Source organism: Buteo buteo, chromosome 27 (genome assembly GCF_964188355.1).
Source record: "Buteo buteo chromosome 27, bButBut1.hap1.1, whole genome shotgun sequence".
NCBI lineage: Eukaryota > Metazoa > Chordata > Aves > Accipitriformes > Accipitridae > Buteo > Buteo buteo.
The window spans coordinates 14075060-14092553 of record NC_134197.1 but is presented as its reverse complement, the minus strand read 5'-3'; the positions used below and the strand labels follow the sequence as shown (position 1 = coordinate 14092553).

The 17494-nt window shown below is 40.3% G+C and overlaps 1 protein-coding gene across 3 annotated transcripts in view; it reads left to right on the top strand.

The window, feature by feature from the left end:
* ABAT (4-aminobutyrate aminotransferase) overlaps positions 1-17494 on the top strand; it is a 60655-nt gene that overhangs the window by 35269 nt on the left and 7892 nt on the right. For all 3 annotated transcript variants that reach the window (XM_075058748.1, XM_075058749.1, XM_075058750.1), the window contains 9 exons: positions 1307-1404; positions 2254-2283; positions 2855-2972; positions 8472-8521; positions 12944-13024; positions 13539-13631; positions 14024-14086; positions 15809-15872; positions 16587-16735. In XM_075058748.1, coding sequence (XP_074914849.1) covers positions 1307-1404; positions 2254-2283; positions 2855-2972; positions 8472-8521; positions 12944-13024; positions 13539-13631; positions 14024-14086; positions 15809-15872; positions 16587-16735 — 746 coding nt within the window. The remainder of the gene's footprint in view (positions 1-1306; positions 1405-2253; positions 2284-2854; positions 2973-8471; positions 8522-12943; positions 13025-13538; positions 13632-14023; positions 14087-15808; positions 15873-16586; positions 16736-17494) is intronic.

Here is a 17494-nt window from a genome sequence, read left to right as displayed (position 1 = left end):
CAGTGCTGCCCTGGTGTAGGGCAATGCTGGTGAATGGTAACTTTAAACTGTGCTGCAGTGCTGCTCCGAATCTCCCCAGGCAAGAGCTGACTTCCAGTGGTGAGTGAGGCACTCTGAATTGCAGCTTGGCTTTCCACTGATGAGAAGGAGAGCTAAGGATCTTCATTTGGGCTATCCAAATTGCACCAACTTAAAAATGTCTATCACAGGCTAAAATAAGTTATGGCCTCATCTTTCGGGTGTTGATCTGCTTCAAGCGTGATACCCCTAGGTTAAGCGTATTAAGATTAATTTGTTGTTGATATTGTGCTGGGTAGAGGCTTGCAGGTGCTCCATGACAAAAATGTAATTGTTAAAAACATTAGTTTGGTTCAACAGTTTAACCACAGTATACAGAGCAAGCTCATAGTCTCTTGCTGGTCACCTTGGTAAAGTTCTTGATTCTGTACTTCCTTTGTTGCAAACGTACAATTCCCATATTATTCTGTAATCCCCTTAATGGAATACATACATATTTGGAATATACACTTACCAGAATTGTCTCTGTCATACGAAGTATGCCTAAACCCTGTATTTTGTAACAGTTACTTCAGAAATGGAAGCAGAGCCTGTTACTGATGAAGCACGGGAGATTTTTGCCTTTTGGTTTCCTTAAGATGTCAAGTTTGTTATGATTCCCCAATTACACACGTGGATAAAGAACAGCAAGGTCAGAGGCAGGATCAGAGGAAAACCTGTCACTATTTTTTACCCAGATTTCAGAGATGCACTGCAAGATGCTGGATTCATGTGAGATTTTGAATTTATTTTAAACACAGCCATTTACCTTTCTGAGACAAATCTTTCCCAAATGGTGTTCTTTGAGCTGTTGCAGAACATCACAGTGGTTTTTACCTGTGGACTCTATCAGGCTTTTCAGTTATTACTGATAGTGAATAAAACCATCTCTGCACAGGAGTGGGGAACTTATGGCAAAGGCTTGCTCAAGGCATAATGGACAGACTCAGTAACAGAGATGGAAAGATGTGCTCTTAGTCCTCCTGTCCTTTATAGTAAGATTTGCCTCTGTTTCTTTAGGGTTGGCTTGTCATTTCACTTGATTTTTTTATTTTTTTTTAAAGCCCCCTCATTGGTATTAGTTTTATTTAACACTTGTCAGAGATGAGATACTTAGTTCGCTTCAGACAGTGCAATGTAATTGGTCTCATCTGTCAAGTGTTCTCAGTCAGGTAAGGTATGCATATTTATTCTGAGAGGAGAGCACAGAAAATATGGTCTGTACTCAGGTTTTCATGATTTCTTACAGGACATAGATATATCAGTCAAGCTGCAGCTAAAATTGATGTGGATTTTGATTATGATGGACCTCTAATGAAGACAGAAGTTCCTGGACCACGATCTAGAGTAAGTTCCCAAAGCATAGTAGCTTGTATTTTTTTTTTCTTTAGCTGTGTTTAACTTGCTAAAAACCAAATTTCATTCCAAAGCTTAAATCTGATATGAATAATCATCATTTCATAACAGTCCGTGCCCACTTTTATCAAGATGCTGAGAATGAAAAGCTCATGAATGAAATGCCCCTCTCTGATCTGAATCTCAACTGCCAACTTCCTGTGTGAAGTAATTGAAAGCAAAAGAGCACCAGTTTGATGAAACATCTCACCAGACTTGGTTACTTGTGCTGCTGGTGAAACAGAAACTTAGTTGGCTTTTTATGATGTGAAATAATGCTTTGGTTTTGAAATGAAGCAAGAGTTTCACTTTGCTGGACATTGTTTTGCTCTGGCAGAGTCAGTATTTATGTGTGTGGCGTGTTTTGGGGGAGGTGGTGGGGTGGGGGTGTTGTTTTCCTTTTTTTTGTTTGTTTGTTTTTTTAAAAAAAGAAGCTGTCTTTCTAGAACCAGTGTGCCAGTATCCCTTCTGCGTGTCTCTGGCTTCTCTTATTTTCTGATTTCTCTCTTGTTTTCTCAGTTCAGTGGATCAATACAGAAGAGGCAGCTTTCTCTTTTTGGAGATTTACAGTTAAACTGTGTTTGCAGCCCATGTAGCTCTGCATGCCACAGTTAATAGTTTTGACTGTAATATTTGCAAGATGCATTATGAAAGTTAATGTGGCAAGTAGAGTTGCCTGGTAAGCACATAGGAGTGCAAGTTTTGCATATGATTTATCTGATCATAAAAAAGAAACATATGTTCTTCTTCAGTATTTGGTAATTACATACCTGAGACTCTTTGATGTTTCTTTTTCTCTAGGAATTAATGAAGCAGCTGAATGGCATTCAGGTAATTTGTCAAGTTTTCTGAATTTGGGGGGTGTTAATACTGTGATTTCAGAACTTGTTTTAAAATCCTGTTTTGTATGTTTACTTCCATACAAAAAAAAAATGTGAAACACTGACTCTGGGTTTTCACGCTGAGTATATAATGTATAGTATATACGTGCATTTGAATGAATCTTTTTTAGTATATTTTGAATACTGCAGAATTATTTGGTAGGATCAGTGGTTTTTCTTTAAACACCCTATGTGCCTTTTGAGTTGTTATGAAGTGGCCAGTGAAAACATAGGTATATTTGAGCTTGAGCTTAAAAATATGTCAACCTAAGTGTATATTGCCTTCCCAAGATGAGCAATTCCTCGAAGTCTGTGCTTCAGTTCTGTAGAAAAAGTGCATATTTGCCCTTTTCACAGTCCCTCTTTATAAAAATAGCTCTACAGTTAATTCCTATGCAATGAATATGTCTTTGTATCTTATAATGAGATATTTTTATCAGATTTTGTTGTATAACCATTAGTTGCACCTTCTTACACACTGCTACTTTTTAAAGCATTAATTGTTTGTTTTTTCTTTTAAGAATGCAGAAGCTGTACACTTTTTTTGCAATTATGAAGAGAGCCGAGGGAACTACTTAGTAGATGTAGATGGCAATCGCATGCTGGATCTCTACTCTCAGATTTCATCCATCCCAATAGGTAGGAGACAGTGGTAGCAAAACTTTTTGCTTTGTCCTCAAGCTGTTGTTTTCTCATCTCAGCCACTACCAGAGAAGTTGATTGATTAAAAAAAACAAAGCTGACATAATGTATGCCTTGTTGCAGTCAGGGTATACCTCACTGCTGTGTATTATGTAATGGTGGTTTTGAATAGCTGAAGAAACTACAAATTCAATAGCTACAGCTCACTTGAAGTACATAGTGGTACCTGGAAGAAGATCTAGTATTAATCTTAATTTGAATATGCAAATTCCACAGTTAAGGTTGTCTTTGTTTGCTTGGATTTGTGTAGTTTGTGATTCTGGAACAGTATGTTACTGTTTTAAACATTAACATACATAGGTTAAACGTTTTAACATTAAATTATATGCTTTAGTTAACATTTCTATCTCAAAAGAACTGAAAAAAGGAGTTGGCCATGTGGACTCCAGTAGGATGAAGCAAGACCAAACACGGTACTGTGGTGCTGAGTGAAAGCAAAGGTGGCAGGTCAGTTGGGCTGAGGGACCAAACAATGGACTTCTCAAGTGCGTAGGAAAGTTGGTGGATTTTTTTGTGAAGCATTTCAAGAAGGAAAAGAAGCAAGGCAGAGATGCAGACCCCAACTGCAGGGAATATAGGTTCAGTGGGTGTTCAGTTTGTTTGTTCCTCGTCCATGGTTCCTCTCAGTTGCTTAAAAATATATTTCTGCAGAAGCAAAATGAGCAGAAGTGCTGGGGTAGTTTAAAAGGTAGATGTTGTGCTATCTATAGAAACCATGATGACTCAAAATCATCCCTACAGGCCTCCTTTATTGGGAAAGAGAATTTAGTGATGTTCAGGTCATTACCAAATTTTTGGCATCTAAGACCTTGTGACTGCAATGTGTTTTCATTTATTCCAATCTTCTTTGCAGACAGTTAGTATTTTTGCTCTTGTGTAGCTCCTCAATAAATGCGTAGTCATTCCAGAACTCTTCAATGTTTCTAGCTTATTTTCATCAAAACAAGTTCTCGATACTTTTTATCTTTTAGAGTCTGCACGGCAATAACTGTCACCGATAATGTAGAAATAGGGGTGAGACAAAGGAGCACAATGCTTGCATGCCAGTGCTCATCTAACTGAAATGGGATTGGATTTTAGGTTTCTAGGAAAGGAAGTGCATTTAGTGTTCAAGACCTTCCATTCTTCACAGAAGAAATGCTAATTTGGAGAAACTAGTGCATAGTCATGTAGTCAAAGGAAAGTAAGTGCATGCTCCAAAAGAATGAAATTAAGATTGTGCAGACAGTGCACTGAGGCTTTCTGACCTTGTAGCACTTGATGGTGCAAGCATACCTCTTAATACAGTCTTTGTGTATAAAATACTGAAGTATTAGGGGGGAAATATTTTCTTAATGGGCAGAAAGGGGCAGGGGCTTCTACAGTTTACTTTCTCTGGTTGATTGAAACTGGTGACATAGATATAAGACTCCAGTACCTATAACTGATCCTCAGCTAAGCCATCTAGTTCCTCCTTCATGTGTGGCAATGCCTTCTTGATGATCAGCTGGGTTTTTTTGTCCTAAATGACATGTTGCTCAGTCATGAAGGAACTACAGTACAGTGCTTCATGCATCTTCTCAGATAATGGCTCTATGATGTGTAGCAACAAGAAGTAAATGGAAATTTAATACTTACAGGCTGACCTAAATCTAACTGAACACACAGCATTAATTTATTTTTTTTAAGATGTACTGAATGATGAGACTGACTATCTGAAGCTGCAGAGGTTGCTAATAATGTCCTGCTTGGTGACAGCGTTAGGTTCTAGACTGGGACACCAAAACAAGATCACAAAGTGCTCGCTAGTCATCTGTGCTTATCTCTGCAAGTAAATCCTATAAAACCTTTTATGAATCTGTCAGGACTCCCCAAGATTTAATAATGATCTGCTACCCTAGAATATATTTATCAGCAGAGGTTGAGAGGGAATAAGTGCCTGTGCAGAGAGATAAGAATTAAAGTGTAAAAAAACCTCTTGGCAAAGATGTTCTGGGCTGTTTCTTGCTGAAAAACAAAAGTTAAACAGTTTTTTTAGATGGTTTTGGGGAAGTTGTAGCACAAAATGCTCCTTTAAACCTGTATCTAATCTAATAGAGTTAGAAACCCCATGGAGCCAAATGCAAGAGGAGCTTCTATCGATGTGTTTACTAGCAAACATCCTGGAACAGCAAATGAAACAATCTGTTTTCCATTGCTGGGAAGGTCTGTTTTTGTTTGGAGAGATGTGGAGAGGTGTAGTTTGATATTGACAGCAGCCTGCTGCTCAGTTCAAATGGATTCATTGGGCTTTCTCCATCTCATTATTTTAGCAGCCTCCAGTTTTTTTCCTTTTGCAGACAGGCACATTCATGAGCCTGGAGGACATGTACTTTCCTGTCGCATTGATCTAGACACACAGCAAGAGTGATGAAGCAGGTGCCCTTGTCTTAAGAGCCAGCTCTGTCACTTCTTATAGGAATGTATTTGAGAGTGGATTTTTAAATCTAGAAACCCTTGTGTTGGTCAAGGCAATGAAACAAGTTACTGTCTTTGCTGTCTCAGCCTAGAGCTTTTTGTCTTTGTCTACCATGGTTATATAATAGTTATTTAACCATTTAGTTCTTACTGGTGTTATTTCATGACTATGAACCCATGTACCAGTTCAGCATCTTTCTACACACAGACCTACTCTTTCAGAAACAGTCAGGCTTTAAGGATTCTCTCTTCTTTTACTGGGCCCTGTTTGAGTATGCACCAGTGGAATAGGGAATGTTAGGAGGGAGACCAGGCCACTCAGCCTGAAGTGAAAAGAATAGGAGAGACATCTTGTGTGGGTGGAAAAGAGTAAGTTATGGGTAATAGAAGCCTTGAATTTGTGTTACATAGGAGAAGATGCAAAGATCTCTGCATTCTTCATGCATCTTAACAGCAGCATCAGAATTACATGTTTTTACAAGCAATACCAGAGTTAATGGTTAAGCTTCCTAAGCAATGGGAGCTATTTATAACAAACTTCTGTAAGGTTTAGTTTGGAGATTTCCAAAACACTGGATATACTCTCAGAGGTGCTCTCAGTGGTAGCCACAGCTGCAGCTCTCAGCAGCACAGCTTTCAACTGTGTCATTCCCTCTAGCCTAACAACTATTCTTCCTATGACAGCAGATGCAATGCAGATATAGTTGTTTGTGTCCCAAATAACTGCTTGCATTATCTTCATAATAATTTTAACAGATTCTTTGTGGCATGACATGTGGTTAAAACAATCTGGATATTTCCTTGTTTTGAACTAAAATATTCAAAATGAAATTTATAATTGATTTGTTAATGCAGTAGCCTAATGCTCCATTGCTCAGACGGGATAATCAGGGCTATTGTCATTCAACTAGAATGAGGAGTTCAGAGGCATGATAAGTTTTTGTAATAAAATTAGAGTGGTCTGACTTCTTCAGCAGTAGGGAAAATGAGGTTTCCAACTGTTTCTACACAGGAATATAAAAGATGATATTAATCTCTGGCTTTGGCATTTCATACATTAGAAATGAGGCTTAAAATGAAATTTTCTGGGCTCCTTTGAGCTCTTTTTTTTTTTTTTTTTTTTTACATCAGATACACTGGTTTACCTGTAAAGCAAGCAAGTTATCCCACAGAACATCAATGGGTATAAATTAAGCACCTTTGTTGCGTTAAACGCAAAGCATTCTTAGTATCTTGATGTTTCTGGGTAAAAAGGACAAATTGTTGCCTCTTTTTCCAAATAAAAGTTTGTCAAAGTAAGGAAAATGGGAAGGGAAAAAAAAGCTGGTCATGAGAGAATGTGAAAAGTGCAGAATCTCCTTCTTTAATACAAGGCACCAATTTATCAAACAGGTTTTTTTACGGTGATGCACAGCTGAGGTATGTAAATCTATGACTGAGAAGGAAAGATTTCCAGAGAGGTGTCTTGGAATAACTAATGGGTTGTGGTGGGTTAGAGATTTGGGTGCTTATCAGTCCGTGAGTTTTAAGTATATGGCTATCTATGTAGACAGCCTCTTCCTTCTGGTAGAATTGTTAATGATCACACATGAACATCTGCAGTATACAGGGTTGGAATATGCATCTTCATGCATGCAAATAAATGAGTGTATATATATGTGAAAGCCTAGATAACGTGGAGGCCAGCATGTTCACGTCTCAAAACCAAGTTTGGCAGCACCTTGCGCACAGAGAGTGTTTAGATAGCATTGTAGACAATAGCGGTGCTGAATGCCATCCAACTGTGAGAGATGTCAAGGAGTGCCGTCAAGCCATTGGCAAAATTCTGCTGGTGTCCCAGTGCTTACCCCTGCTGGGTCTGCCATAACGTGTGCTCGTTGCATGCATCAGCAATGAAAAAACATCTCTGAGAACAGCACTGCTGTGCTACTAAGGTTACCCTGCAGCATCCGGCTGTATCTGCTGAGGGATGAAAAGCCTTTGCTGATGTTTTGTTAGCACATTATAATGCACTGAAATTACAATTGCTAAATGAGCTTTCTTTGGGAAATCGGTAAATATGTGAATTTTTGCTTGTTTATTTCTTACGGTCAGCTGCCAAAGACTGCGGAACTGCATGGAAGAAAAGCATTAAGGGGGGAATATATGCTTCTAAGTTGATTTTACAATGAGGAAAAATCCAATCAGTTAAAAAGCACAGGGGGGTGAAAAAAACCTCTGTTATTGTGCTAGAAATAATCAGTATGATATTCAAGGAGGGTAAAAATTGCTACGAGGCCAGAAGTGTAGCACCAGCTACTGTAAATGCACACAGCTGCATGGGGAGCTTCCCTCTGTGGTTCAGTGTCAGAAGCCGTTTCTGAAATGCGTGTTGGGTGGTCAGTGCTCAGTGGGAGCCACGTAAGCTCAGCCGGTCAGGGTTACGGTGAGCGAGAACGGTAAGCAGCCAGCTTCAGGCAGGAGAAACTGGAGATGCTTCGATGCCACAGCTAAATGGTGACTAACAGAAACAACGGCTTGTGGGCTGCACTGGCAGAAAGCGATGTCTGCTCTTAACTGAGGAAGAGGAGAGGTTTGCACGTTGTACTGTACAGAAACCAAATACATGTGGGAAACCTAGAAAGGAGAGTGAGCAAGCATTTAATAATGTCGCTCCCACAGTACTTAGTAGAAACTGTGATGCTTCAATCAGGCCCCATCAGGCAAAAGATCCATGTCATGTTCATTTATTTTTGTGTTCAATTTTTAACTTTCAGTACTAAAATATGTTTTGCTATTGCCTGACACAAAATTTGTACCAAAGTTCCAGATAATATATTTTGCAAAAGAAGAGAGGTTTGTCCTACTTCTTTTGAAGTTCTGTTATTAGTAGTTAAAACATATACAACTTACACAGAAACAGTCAAGCATTAAGGTAAGGCTATTCTCTAGGTTATGCTTTACATTAATTTATTGAAACCAGACAAATAACTGTTTTCTTTGTTTGTTCTTTTTAATTAGGTTACAGCCATCCCTCTCTGATAAAGCTTCTACAGCAGCCACAGAACTTAGTAAGTGAATTAAAACATTAAGTACTTGAAGAAGTCTTCTCCCTCCTTGTGGCGGTCTTTTTAGTTTTTCTTAAACTGATAATGAATGCTTAATGACTCAATTTAAAGTATGATAGGATCTGCTTTCTTTATTTCTCACTAGATGAAAAGAGCTTGGTAGTGTTTAAGAAGACACCAAAACCTCTGTGAAGCTTTACAAGAAGTAAACATTTGGGTGATGCAAGCACTTGATATGTTTGCAGCCAGTTTTAAATCATAGTTCAAGCACAGTGTTTCCAATTAACTATTTGAGCGGTGTTGTTGAGTGAAGATTTTTGAGCCTGAAAGCAAGCACAAGTCCTTGCGAGAGAATATAGTATTTTGAATATGAAAATGGCACCTTAAGTCTGGAATTCTGTGGGTGTTTTGGGTTTCTTGGGTGGTTGATTGGTTTTTTTTTTTGGGGGGGGGGGGGGGGGTACTTGTAGGGGTACTGGCTGATTCCCATCTCCTAAGTACTAAGTTGACTAAACCACTGACATGTCCTTGAAAAATTAAAATCATTAGACTAGAGTGACAGGATTATTTCAAAACAGAGTAACTGATTCTTAAATAAAGTATCTTCCTGTTTTCCCTAACAGTATACTGATAGTGATTGGAAATAACCTGAATTACAGAAATCACTGAAAGAAAGTTGCATTCTATTTGAAGCTTTGTTTTTTTACTGCTCGGACAGAAGTTTTGGATTCCATAATGATTTTGTGCAAATTTTAAAATTGTAACTTTTATTGGCACAATAGCTTATGCATATAGTACATAGATAAGTTGAGCTCACTGTTTTTTTCACTGCACATCAGTAGATCCTTGTTGGTTGTACTGTCTTTAGTGACTTGAGCCACTGTTTCTGCAAACCAGTAACAGGTGTCCACGCTGCCTGCAAGGGCATAGCTCAAGTGTGGGCCAGTTCCCTCTCATACCTGCATTTCCCTTCCGAAAGAACCTGCTGGCTCACTCCAGCAGACTGTAAATCCTGAGCCAGCATGTTAGAGAAGTGCAGACATTTGAGTTCCCTCAGCTGATTTGCTTTATGGAGTTCTCATTTCTTCAGGATGGGAAATTCTGCCTTGCCCAGAACTAAAATACTTCAAGATTTTAAAAAAAACACCAGGGCTAGAAATGCAGGAGTTCTCAAAGGCAGATCTGGGTATTACAGAAGCACTGATATGTCTAAATACTTACGTTAACTTGTAAAACCTATTTCTGAGAGAATAACAATAATAATGCAGCAGTAGGCAAAGTCAGATTTAAAAAACAAACAAACAAAACTCCCCAAAACCCAAACCAACAAAAGAACAAAACCAAAAAAACCTGTTCCCTGGTGGCAGTTGCTAATTTGTCCACTGGAAAAGGGAAGTTAACAGGCTGCGAGCTAGAAGCCTGCAGTAAAAGGAACTGTCTCCATAGTCCAGAATGAATGGTGCAACCAGGACCCCTCTCTGCCACAGATGAGCATCAGAGATGTTATTGGTACCCTGTTCCAATTTCTGAAACCTGCACTAATTGAGTGGAGAGGGTGGCACTAAACCTGTTAGTCTGCACCTGACTGCGCACTTAGGATTTCTGGCAGGCTTTAGCCTGGGCACGGTGTAGGCAGGATGTCAGTTTTGCAGTGAAGTTTTGCAGAGCCAAGGCCAGAGAGCTGCGAAGACCCAGAACTTGTGCAAACCTCACTGCAGACAGGAGTGCGTGCTGGGGTCTGACTGCAGATAAAGTGCCAGCTTTATTGTGAAAGTACTTTTTTTCAGTAATACACATTGAGGTAGGGCCCTTTTCTAATGTTAACAATGGGATTGGTGGTTTTTTGGAGGGATTTTTTTGTTTGGTTTGTTTGTAATCCTCCATGTACCCTCTTTATAACCAGCTATAAAGAACAGAATATGCATCTGTTCATTTGAGACCATAGCAGCTTGATGTCGATGTTCTGTTTTTCTCAGTACTGACTATCTTATTAACCACAAAAGAAAAATACACTTTTCTGCTCAATGGCAAATGTTGTCCATTGATTGTGATGTAATCAAATTCACAACAAATTTATGGTCTCATATCTCTAACTTTGTATGAAAATTTACTTCTAAACTGAGATAAAAAGTCAAGTAAGATTTCTCATACATACTAAACAAAAACTTTGTGTTAATCTGTCAGTAACATCCTTAGGTTTTTTTTAAGCTTGAGTCTGTTGAAACAAACGTTGCTTTGGAAGCAACACGCTTGTACAAGCTACAAAGTACTAGCTTGTACTCTGTTATATCTTATATGATATTTGTTTTTCCCTAAGAATTCTGATGAGATGTTCCTACAGTACATTGTGACAACTCTCACCTCTTGCTGTGGTCCACACATCTGAATAAATGAGTACTTGTATTGAGGAAAAAGATTGAAGGATGCTGATAAATGTGCAAGCTTGAGTTGCGCTGAAAATAAATGTCTGGGGGAAGGCAGTCTGTCCCCTCTGGAGACCCATAAAGACTTAAGTCATTGAAGCTTAGCCTTTAATTTTAACGATGACTTGTTACAACAACAAGAAAAACAACAATTAAACAAAAAAAAAGGGGCAAATAATGCTGCTTTGCAGTTGGCAAATTTATTGAGCTTGTCCTTTTCTGAGCAAATTTAATTTAAAATAAAAAGTAGCACATTGTGAATCAAATAAGATTACCTACAAAGTCTAAGAGCAATGATGAATCAATTTTAATCCATGACACTTAATTTAAATTAATTGCATAAACGTGACAAATTCATCTCCATTAGTGGACTGGGGAGACTGAGGGGCTTTTTCCAGAGCTGCTCTTTAGAAACACCTGTGTGGGCAGCAGGCTCAGTTTTCCCACCAGCTGCTGTTCACTGACACCAAAATTACCTTTCTCAAAGGTGTGAATCCTGATGTGGCCACTTCATAGGACCAGTGGGACAACTGAAGTTGGAAGGGACCGCAGGCGGTCTCTTGCCCAACCTCCTGCTCAGAGAGGGTCGGCTGTGAGATCAGACCGGCTGCTCCAGGGCTTTATCTGGGGTCTTGACAACCTCCAGGGAGGGAGACTGCACAACCTCTTTGGGCGATGTGTTCCACTGCTTCACTGTTCTCTTGGTGAAAAAGCTTTTCCTTATACCGAAATCAGCACCTCCCATGTTTTCATTTATGCCCGTTGCTTCTCATCTTCCCATTGAAGAGCCTGCCTTCATCTTCTCCGTAACCTCCACGTAGGTATGGGAAGGCTGCGTTCCTGTAGTCACTTCTGTGATTACCAAGGGTTTTGCAGCAAAACAGATTCGGTTCTGGTAACAGAGAAAGGGAATGGTTGGAGAAAGGAATTCTGGGAAGCAGACATGAGGTCAACCAGGTAGTTTCCTGGTAGGCTATGGAATTCCACTGTTAGGAGAGATCCATGGCATCCATGAAGACTATTTCAGCATGGGTGGCCCCTGGTCCATGTCAGACCTCGATCAGGAAATGGAAAGGAGAAAACTGGGAAGCTAGAAATCTGCTGTTGTAATGCACAATAAAGAATGTACCTCTAATTCAGGCTGAGGCACTGAGAAGGATGACTGTGCAAACTGAAGGCCCTAGAACAGGAAATATTTACCTGCAAATCAGCAAGCTTCACAGAAACAGTACACAGTTGAAAAGGAATTTCACCACCATGTCTGGATATATCATAGTCAATGTTCTTGAGCTTGATTAAATGCCTGTTCCCGAGTAGTGAGACAATAATAACATGCAGGGTAGCTTCTCACCAATCTCCTTGCTGCACTGCCCATTACTGTACGTGCCAGAGAAGTCTAGACAGGAGACAGCATGCCTGTGTGCACAAGTTTTTTGTCAGGAATCTATTTTATTGTAGCGTTGTGTTGCTGATCCTTGCATGTGTGTTATCTTTCTCAGATGTGGCACCTATCCTTTAAGTTTACCTTTGCCTTGTTCCCCTAAATCCCATTGTAATAGTGTCTGGAGGGTGTTTATAACCACAGCATTCTGAAATGGTCTGTCTTGAAGCTCAATAAGGAAGAAAGTGCTGCTGTCCTAACTGAATTTAGATATAGCTACTCAAACTGAAGGCAAGTAATTAAGATTTTAAAGTGTATTTCCTGTGTATAAGGAAAATTGAGATTGAGCAACTAAAATGGTAATATTGAAGAGGAAATGTCAGTATCAGTTAGCATGCACCTTTTCTAAGAAGTTCTGCAAGAAGAAAGTATTACGGATCAGACAGAAAAACATATTCTAAGACATGAATATTATTGCCTGGCTTTAAAACTCCTTGTGCCACGACTACAAATTTCTGGCTGGTATTTGTAATTAGAATAAAATGTAACTGCCTTGATATTAACATGGTATTTTTCATGTAATAGTAAAAAGTAACAATTTCTCTTCCTTTGTCTTTGTAGAGCACTTTTATCAACAGACCTGCCCTAGGGATTTTACCTCCAGAGAACTTTGCAGAAAGACTGAAGGAATCTTTGTTATCAGTAAGTTTGAGATAGCAGTGATGAGTTACCATGTTCTGTGTTTAGGCACACGGGCATATCAAGGGATGTTATGGATTTTAATAGGGAACATTACAGATTAGCTGTTTGCCCACCTGCCTTCCCACCACAAGTGATGAGATCGAACCTTTTTCCTCAACTTGACAGCTGAATGTGAGAGGGTGACATGTCTGCTCTGCACAGATACTGCCTCTTTCATTCTGGATTCAAGAACTGATGAGAAAACACATTTTCACTAACTTCTGTTCACTGTGCTTTCATAAGAGACAGTGGAATAAGTGGCTTCTGTTTGTCTTGATTTAAATTTGAAGATCCTTGGGACTGAAACTGAATTGAGCCCTCTCAGCTGTAGTTGAAATTGGCTTTCCTCATCCGAGGCGCAGTTGGTCTCCCATTATACTCAAGCTCATGATGTTAAGGACTGATCAGTATTATCATCACTTGGCACTATACGTGTGCTTAATATTTTGGAGTAATTTTCTGTCTTCATCAACAGGTGGCTCCTAAGGGTCTGCCACAGGTGATCACCATGTCTTGTGGATCCTGCTCTAATGAAAATGCCTTTAAAGCAATATTTATGTGGTACAGAGTGAGTAAAATACTAAGATGTTTTTTGTAGGTTTAAATGTAGAAATGAGTATTTATTCATCATCAGAACTGTTACTGTAAAACAAAGCAAAGCTTAGAGGTTCTTTTGTTCATGATGTTATTTATATTCAACCTAGTATAAAATCTTTATTAAAAAGTCTTCATCTAAGCTTTCACTTTATATTGCCACAAATTTAGAAATTATAAAGAAAAGGAAATAAAGAAAATGCAGATTGCAGTCAGTATGTAAGAGAGACAGTCCCTATCTTTGTTGGCTCTAATTTGGAATACCAGCATTACTAATTTGTGATTCAGCCATAAATGCAGTGGTGAGAACTACAGGAAAACTATCTGTTGGGTTGTTTTGTTGTTTTTGTTGTTTGTTTTTTGCAGAACAAGGAGAGGGGCCATAATAATGTCACAAAAGAAGAACTGGAATCTTGTATGATTAACCAGGTAACATTTGTTCTTTACCACACCTACAGATGTACCATTGGCTTGGGTTTATATGGGAAGATTGGGAGGAAAAATCGGCTTTACTATATCTCAAGTGGAATCTCGAATTTGTAAATTTAGGAAATGGTGAAATACAAACTGCTCCCAACAAATATCAAGACCTGCTGCTTGTATTCTTTTGCATCCTTGCCAGTTGTGAATCTTGGGAAGATCTCCCTTTTTTCATGACATATTGTTTGCTATAGAGGGGCCCACATGATGGATGGGTCCATGGAGATCATTAATACATAGAAAAGTTTACAAATAAGAACAACAGACCTTCTAATTTTTTGTTTCAGAAGTTGTGATTTTATGGCTTAAAACTGATGAAGGAGTTGGTTAAAATTTGACTGACTAAATGTTAACAGGCATGATGAGGAAATTGAGATGCAGCTGATAAACCTCGGAATTCCTAGTCACCTTCAACTGAGGTGGTCTCACTCTTGCCAGTCACAAATCTTAACATGCAACAGTAGCAGAAAACAGAGTATTTAATCTCCTCTTTGAGATAAACATGTTAGAAATTAATAACCTGCTGGTCCCAGCCTGATCTTTGGCACTTCTGTAGTGATGAGCATTCAATTCATTCACATGGGATTAGGAAACTCATTTGGCTTTAAAAATGAGGAGGGTTCTTACAGGTTTTCTGTTGTTGTTGTTGTTCTGTTTGTCTTCAGAATTATTTTTTAAGTTCTGTGGTGTTGCTTACAGCATGGTCAGACAGATGGCTGTGCCAATACTAGTAAGAGGATGGCACGCCATGACCTGAAGGAGCAGGAATTTTACAAGATGACCAAAGATGTGTAAAACTAATGATCACTTTTTGTCCACGTTCAGCTATCTAAACATTAGGATCCCTCTTTAATTGTTTTGAGTTCTCTTTACAGCTGGGGAGGGGACAGATTTGAGAGGGCAACTCCATCCCCCTTTTGGGGGCAATCCTCTGCAATCCAGTTACAAATATTGCAGCCTTGACCCTGTAGCTGAGTGTGGGGTACAAGACTAAAGGTGTAAACGGGTTGTGTAAGTGGCGACAATCTTCTCACTTGCAGGATAAGAGAGAGGCATAAAGAAAGAGAATTTCTATTTTTAGTGGGGGTGGAGGGTTAGCCCCAGTATATCCTTTTATTTAATTCCAGACGGTATACAGTTTGCATGTCTTTTGTTGTGGTTCCTTCTCATTCTTGGTACAGCAAGGCATCAGGAGTGCACAGGGCATCCAGCACAGGCCCCCCCCAGCCTCTCCTCGCAGAGCCCCCGCAGCCACCCCTGGGCACGGCCACCCCGTACGCGTCCTCATACTTTGTACAAAAAGGGGCTGATTGTACTGAATGCTTAGCCTTTGTGCGTGCTCATGTGTGAAGCGATATTATGATACGGTACAAAGTGCCACGTATTCATTAGTATTAACGACGTATTCTAGGAGGTCGGGCAGTTTTTGGGGGACGACAAATGTATTTGTTCAAACGGGTAAACAAAACAATTTGCGGTGCCTGATGGTTGCAGAGGAAACCAATCTGCATGCTGCGAGAGGCAGCAGCTTGGATCCAGCCGTCCCGCTGTGCCCTGGCCACGGGTTTGTGCCTGGGTTGCGTCAGGCGCCCGCAGCCGCGCGGGCAGCAGGGCCACCCACCCACCCGCGGCACCGCACGCTGACTGCCCGCCTCTCTGCTCTACTTGCAGCCCCCCGGCTGCCCCGACTACGCCATGCTCTCCTTCATGGGCGGCTTCCACGGAAGGACCCTGGGTAAGAAAAGCACCGCCGGTGACAACCTCCCTTTTCTTTCGCTCCTCTCGGCCGCTGCAGTAAGCTGTCATCTCACTGTAGTTTCGGAAGAGTGGTTTTTTCCTTAGACAAATGCTACCACTGGAGGAGCTGTAGGTTTATTGAAGGCTTGCCGTTGAAGCCCCACCAGTACTGAAACAGAATATTTGAGTGACGGTGGGAATTAATTTTATATTTTTTTGAAAATTTATTTTCAGAAGGTCTCCTATTTTCATTCTGAATCCAAGGTTTCCTGTCTATACTAGTAAAAAATCTTAACTCCTGGGGTAAAATCACCACAATATGCAAACAAGATGTCACTCATTTTTACCATTTTATATTGGCTCAGTCCCTGTTCTAAACATGTTACCCAAGAATGCTGTAATTCTGAGCTTTGCGAGCAGTTTTCTTTGGACAGGTGAAACGTATCTTGTCTGAGCAGCCTATTCAGATTTACAGAGGTTCTCCGGTTCTTCTGGAACAGTGCATGTGGAAACTGGTGTTTAAAAGCTAGAGCAATCCACTTAAGCTTGACTAAATCCCATTAACCAGTATTTCAGAAAATGAAGTAAAAACATAGAGCAATTAAGAGAATTCTACAGTCCTGGTGTCAGGCAATTTTTCACCTCTTGGTAGCTTTTTTCCTGTATTGTTCCTAGACAGGTATTACTTTCATTTTTGCTTTTCTGGGTTTAGGTTGCTTAGCTACAACTCACTCTAAAGCAATTCACAAATTGGACATTCCATCGCTGGACTGGCCTATTGCTCCATTCCCAAGGCTAAAGTATCCTCTGGAAGACTTTGTGAAAGAGAATCAACAGGAAGAAGCCCGTTGTTTAGAGGAGGTAAAAAATTCACTGGCAGCTTTCTGCTGGTTTTGTTTTGAAGTAATGAATAGTGCTAGTAGGATTAGCTGTTTTTCACTAAAAGAATGTTTTCAGGGATTGGAACAGCATGTGATAAAAACAGCATTCACTGTTGTTTACAGTCAGAAGTTTGTCCCTGCCTTTCAGAACAACAGCCAGCTTACTGTCAATTAGAGGTCTACACGAATCATACCAAAGTGAAATTTCCCATGCAGGAGCAGCTCGTTGTATCACAGTCAACTTGTCTGCCAGATCTTGCAAAGGGACCTGGACTAAGAGAGCGCACAGCGTGCATAATCCTCTGCAAAGAGAACCTGTAACAGTATTTCAAGTTTTTCAGCTTTTCTGTGGTAACCTTCTGGCATAAAGCTCTGATCCTACCCATGGCTGCAGGGAGTGCGTGGGCAGGGACTCTGCCTTCCCTAGCCCAGGAGAAAGGAAAGGTGGGCAGAACACAGTTTAAGGGAGGAAAACCATCTCCAGGTACCAGAACCATGGGATTGGATTCCCTGTTGGGCACACTGGGATCCAGGATCTGTCGCTTGCAAGGGCTCACTCTTGAGAGATGGAGGTGGGGAGCAAGGCATGGTGTGCCCTGTGACTGGACCTGCAGTAGTGCACAATCTGGAGCGTCGTAAGTGACTAGGGCAGGGGGTTGTGGTGAGCTGAACAGAGCGCAGCAGCGCTCTGGATGGCTGCGGAGAGCTGGATCAGAGACTTCTTACTCAAACCTGCCTG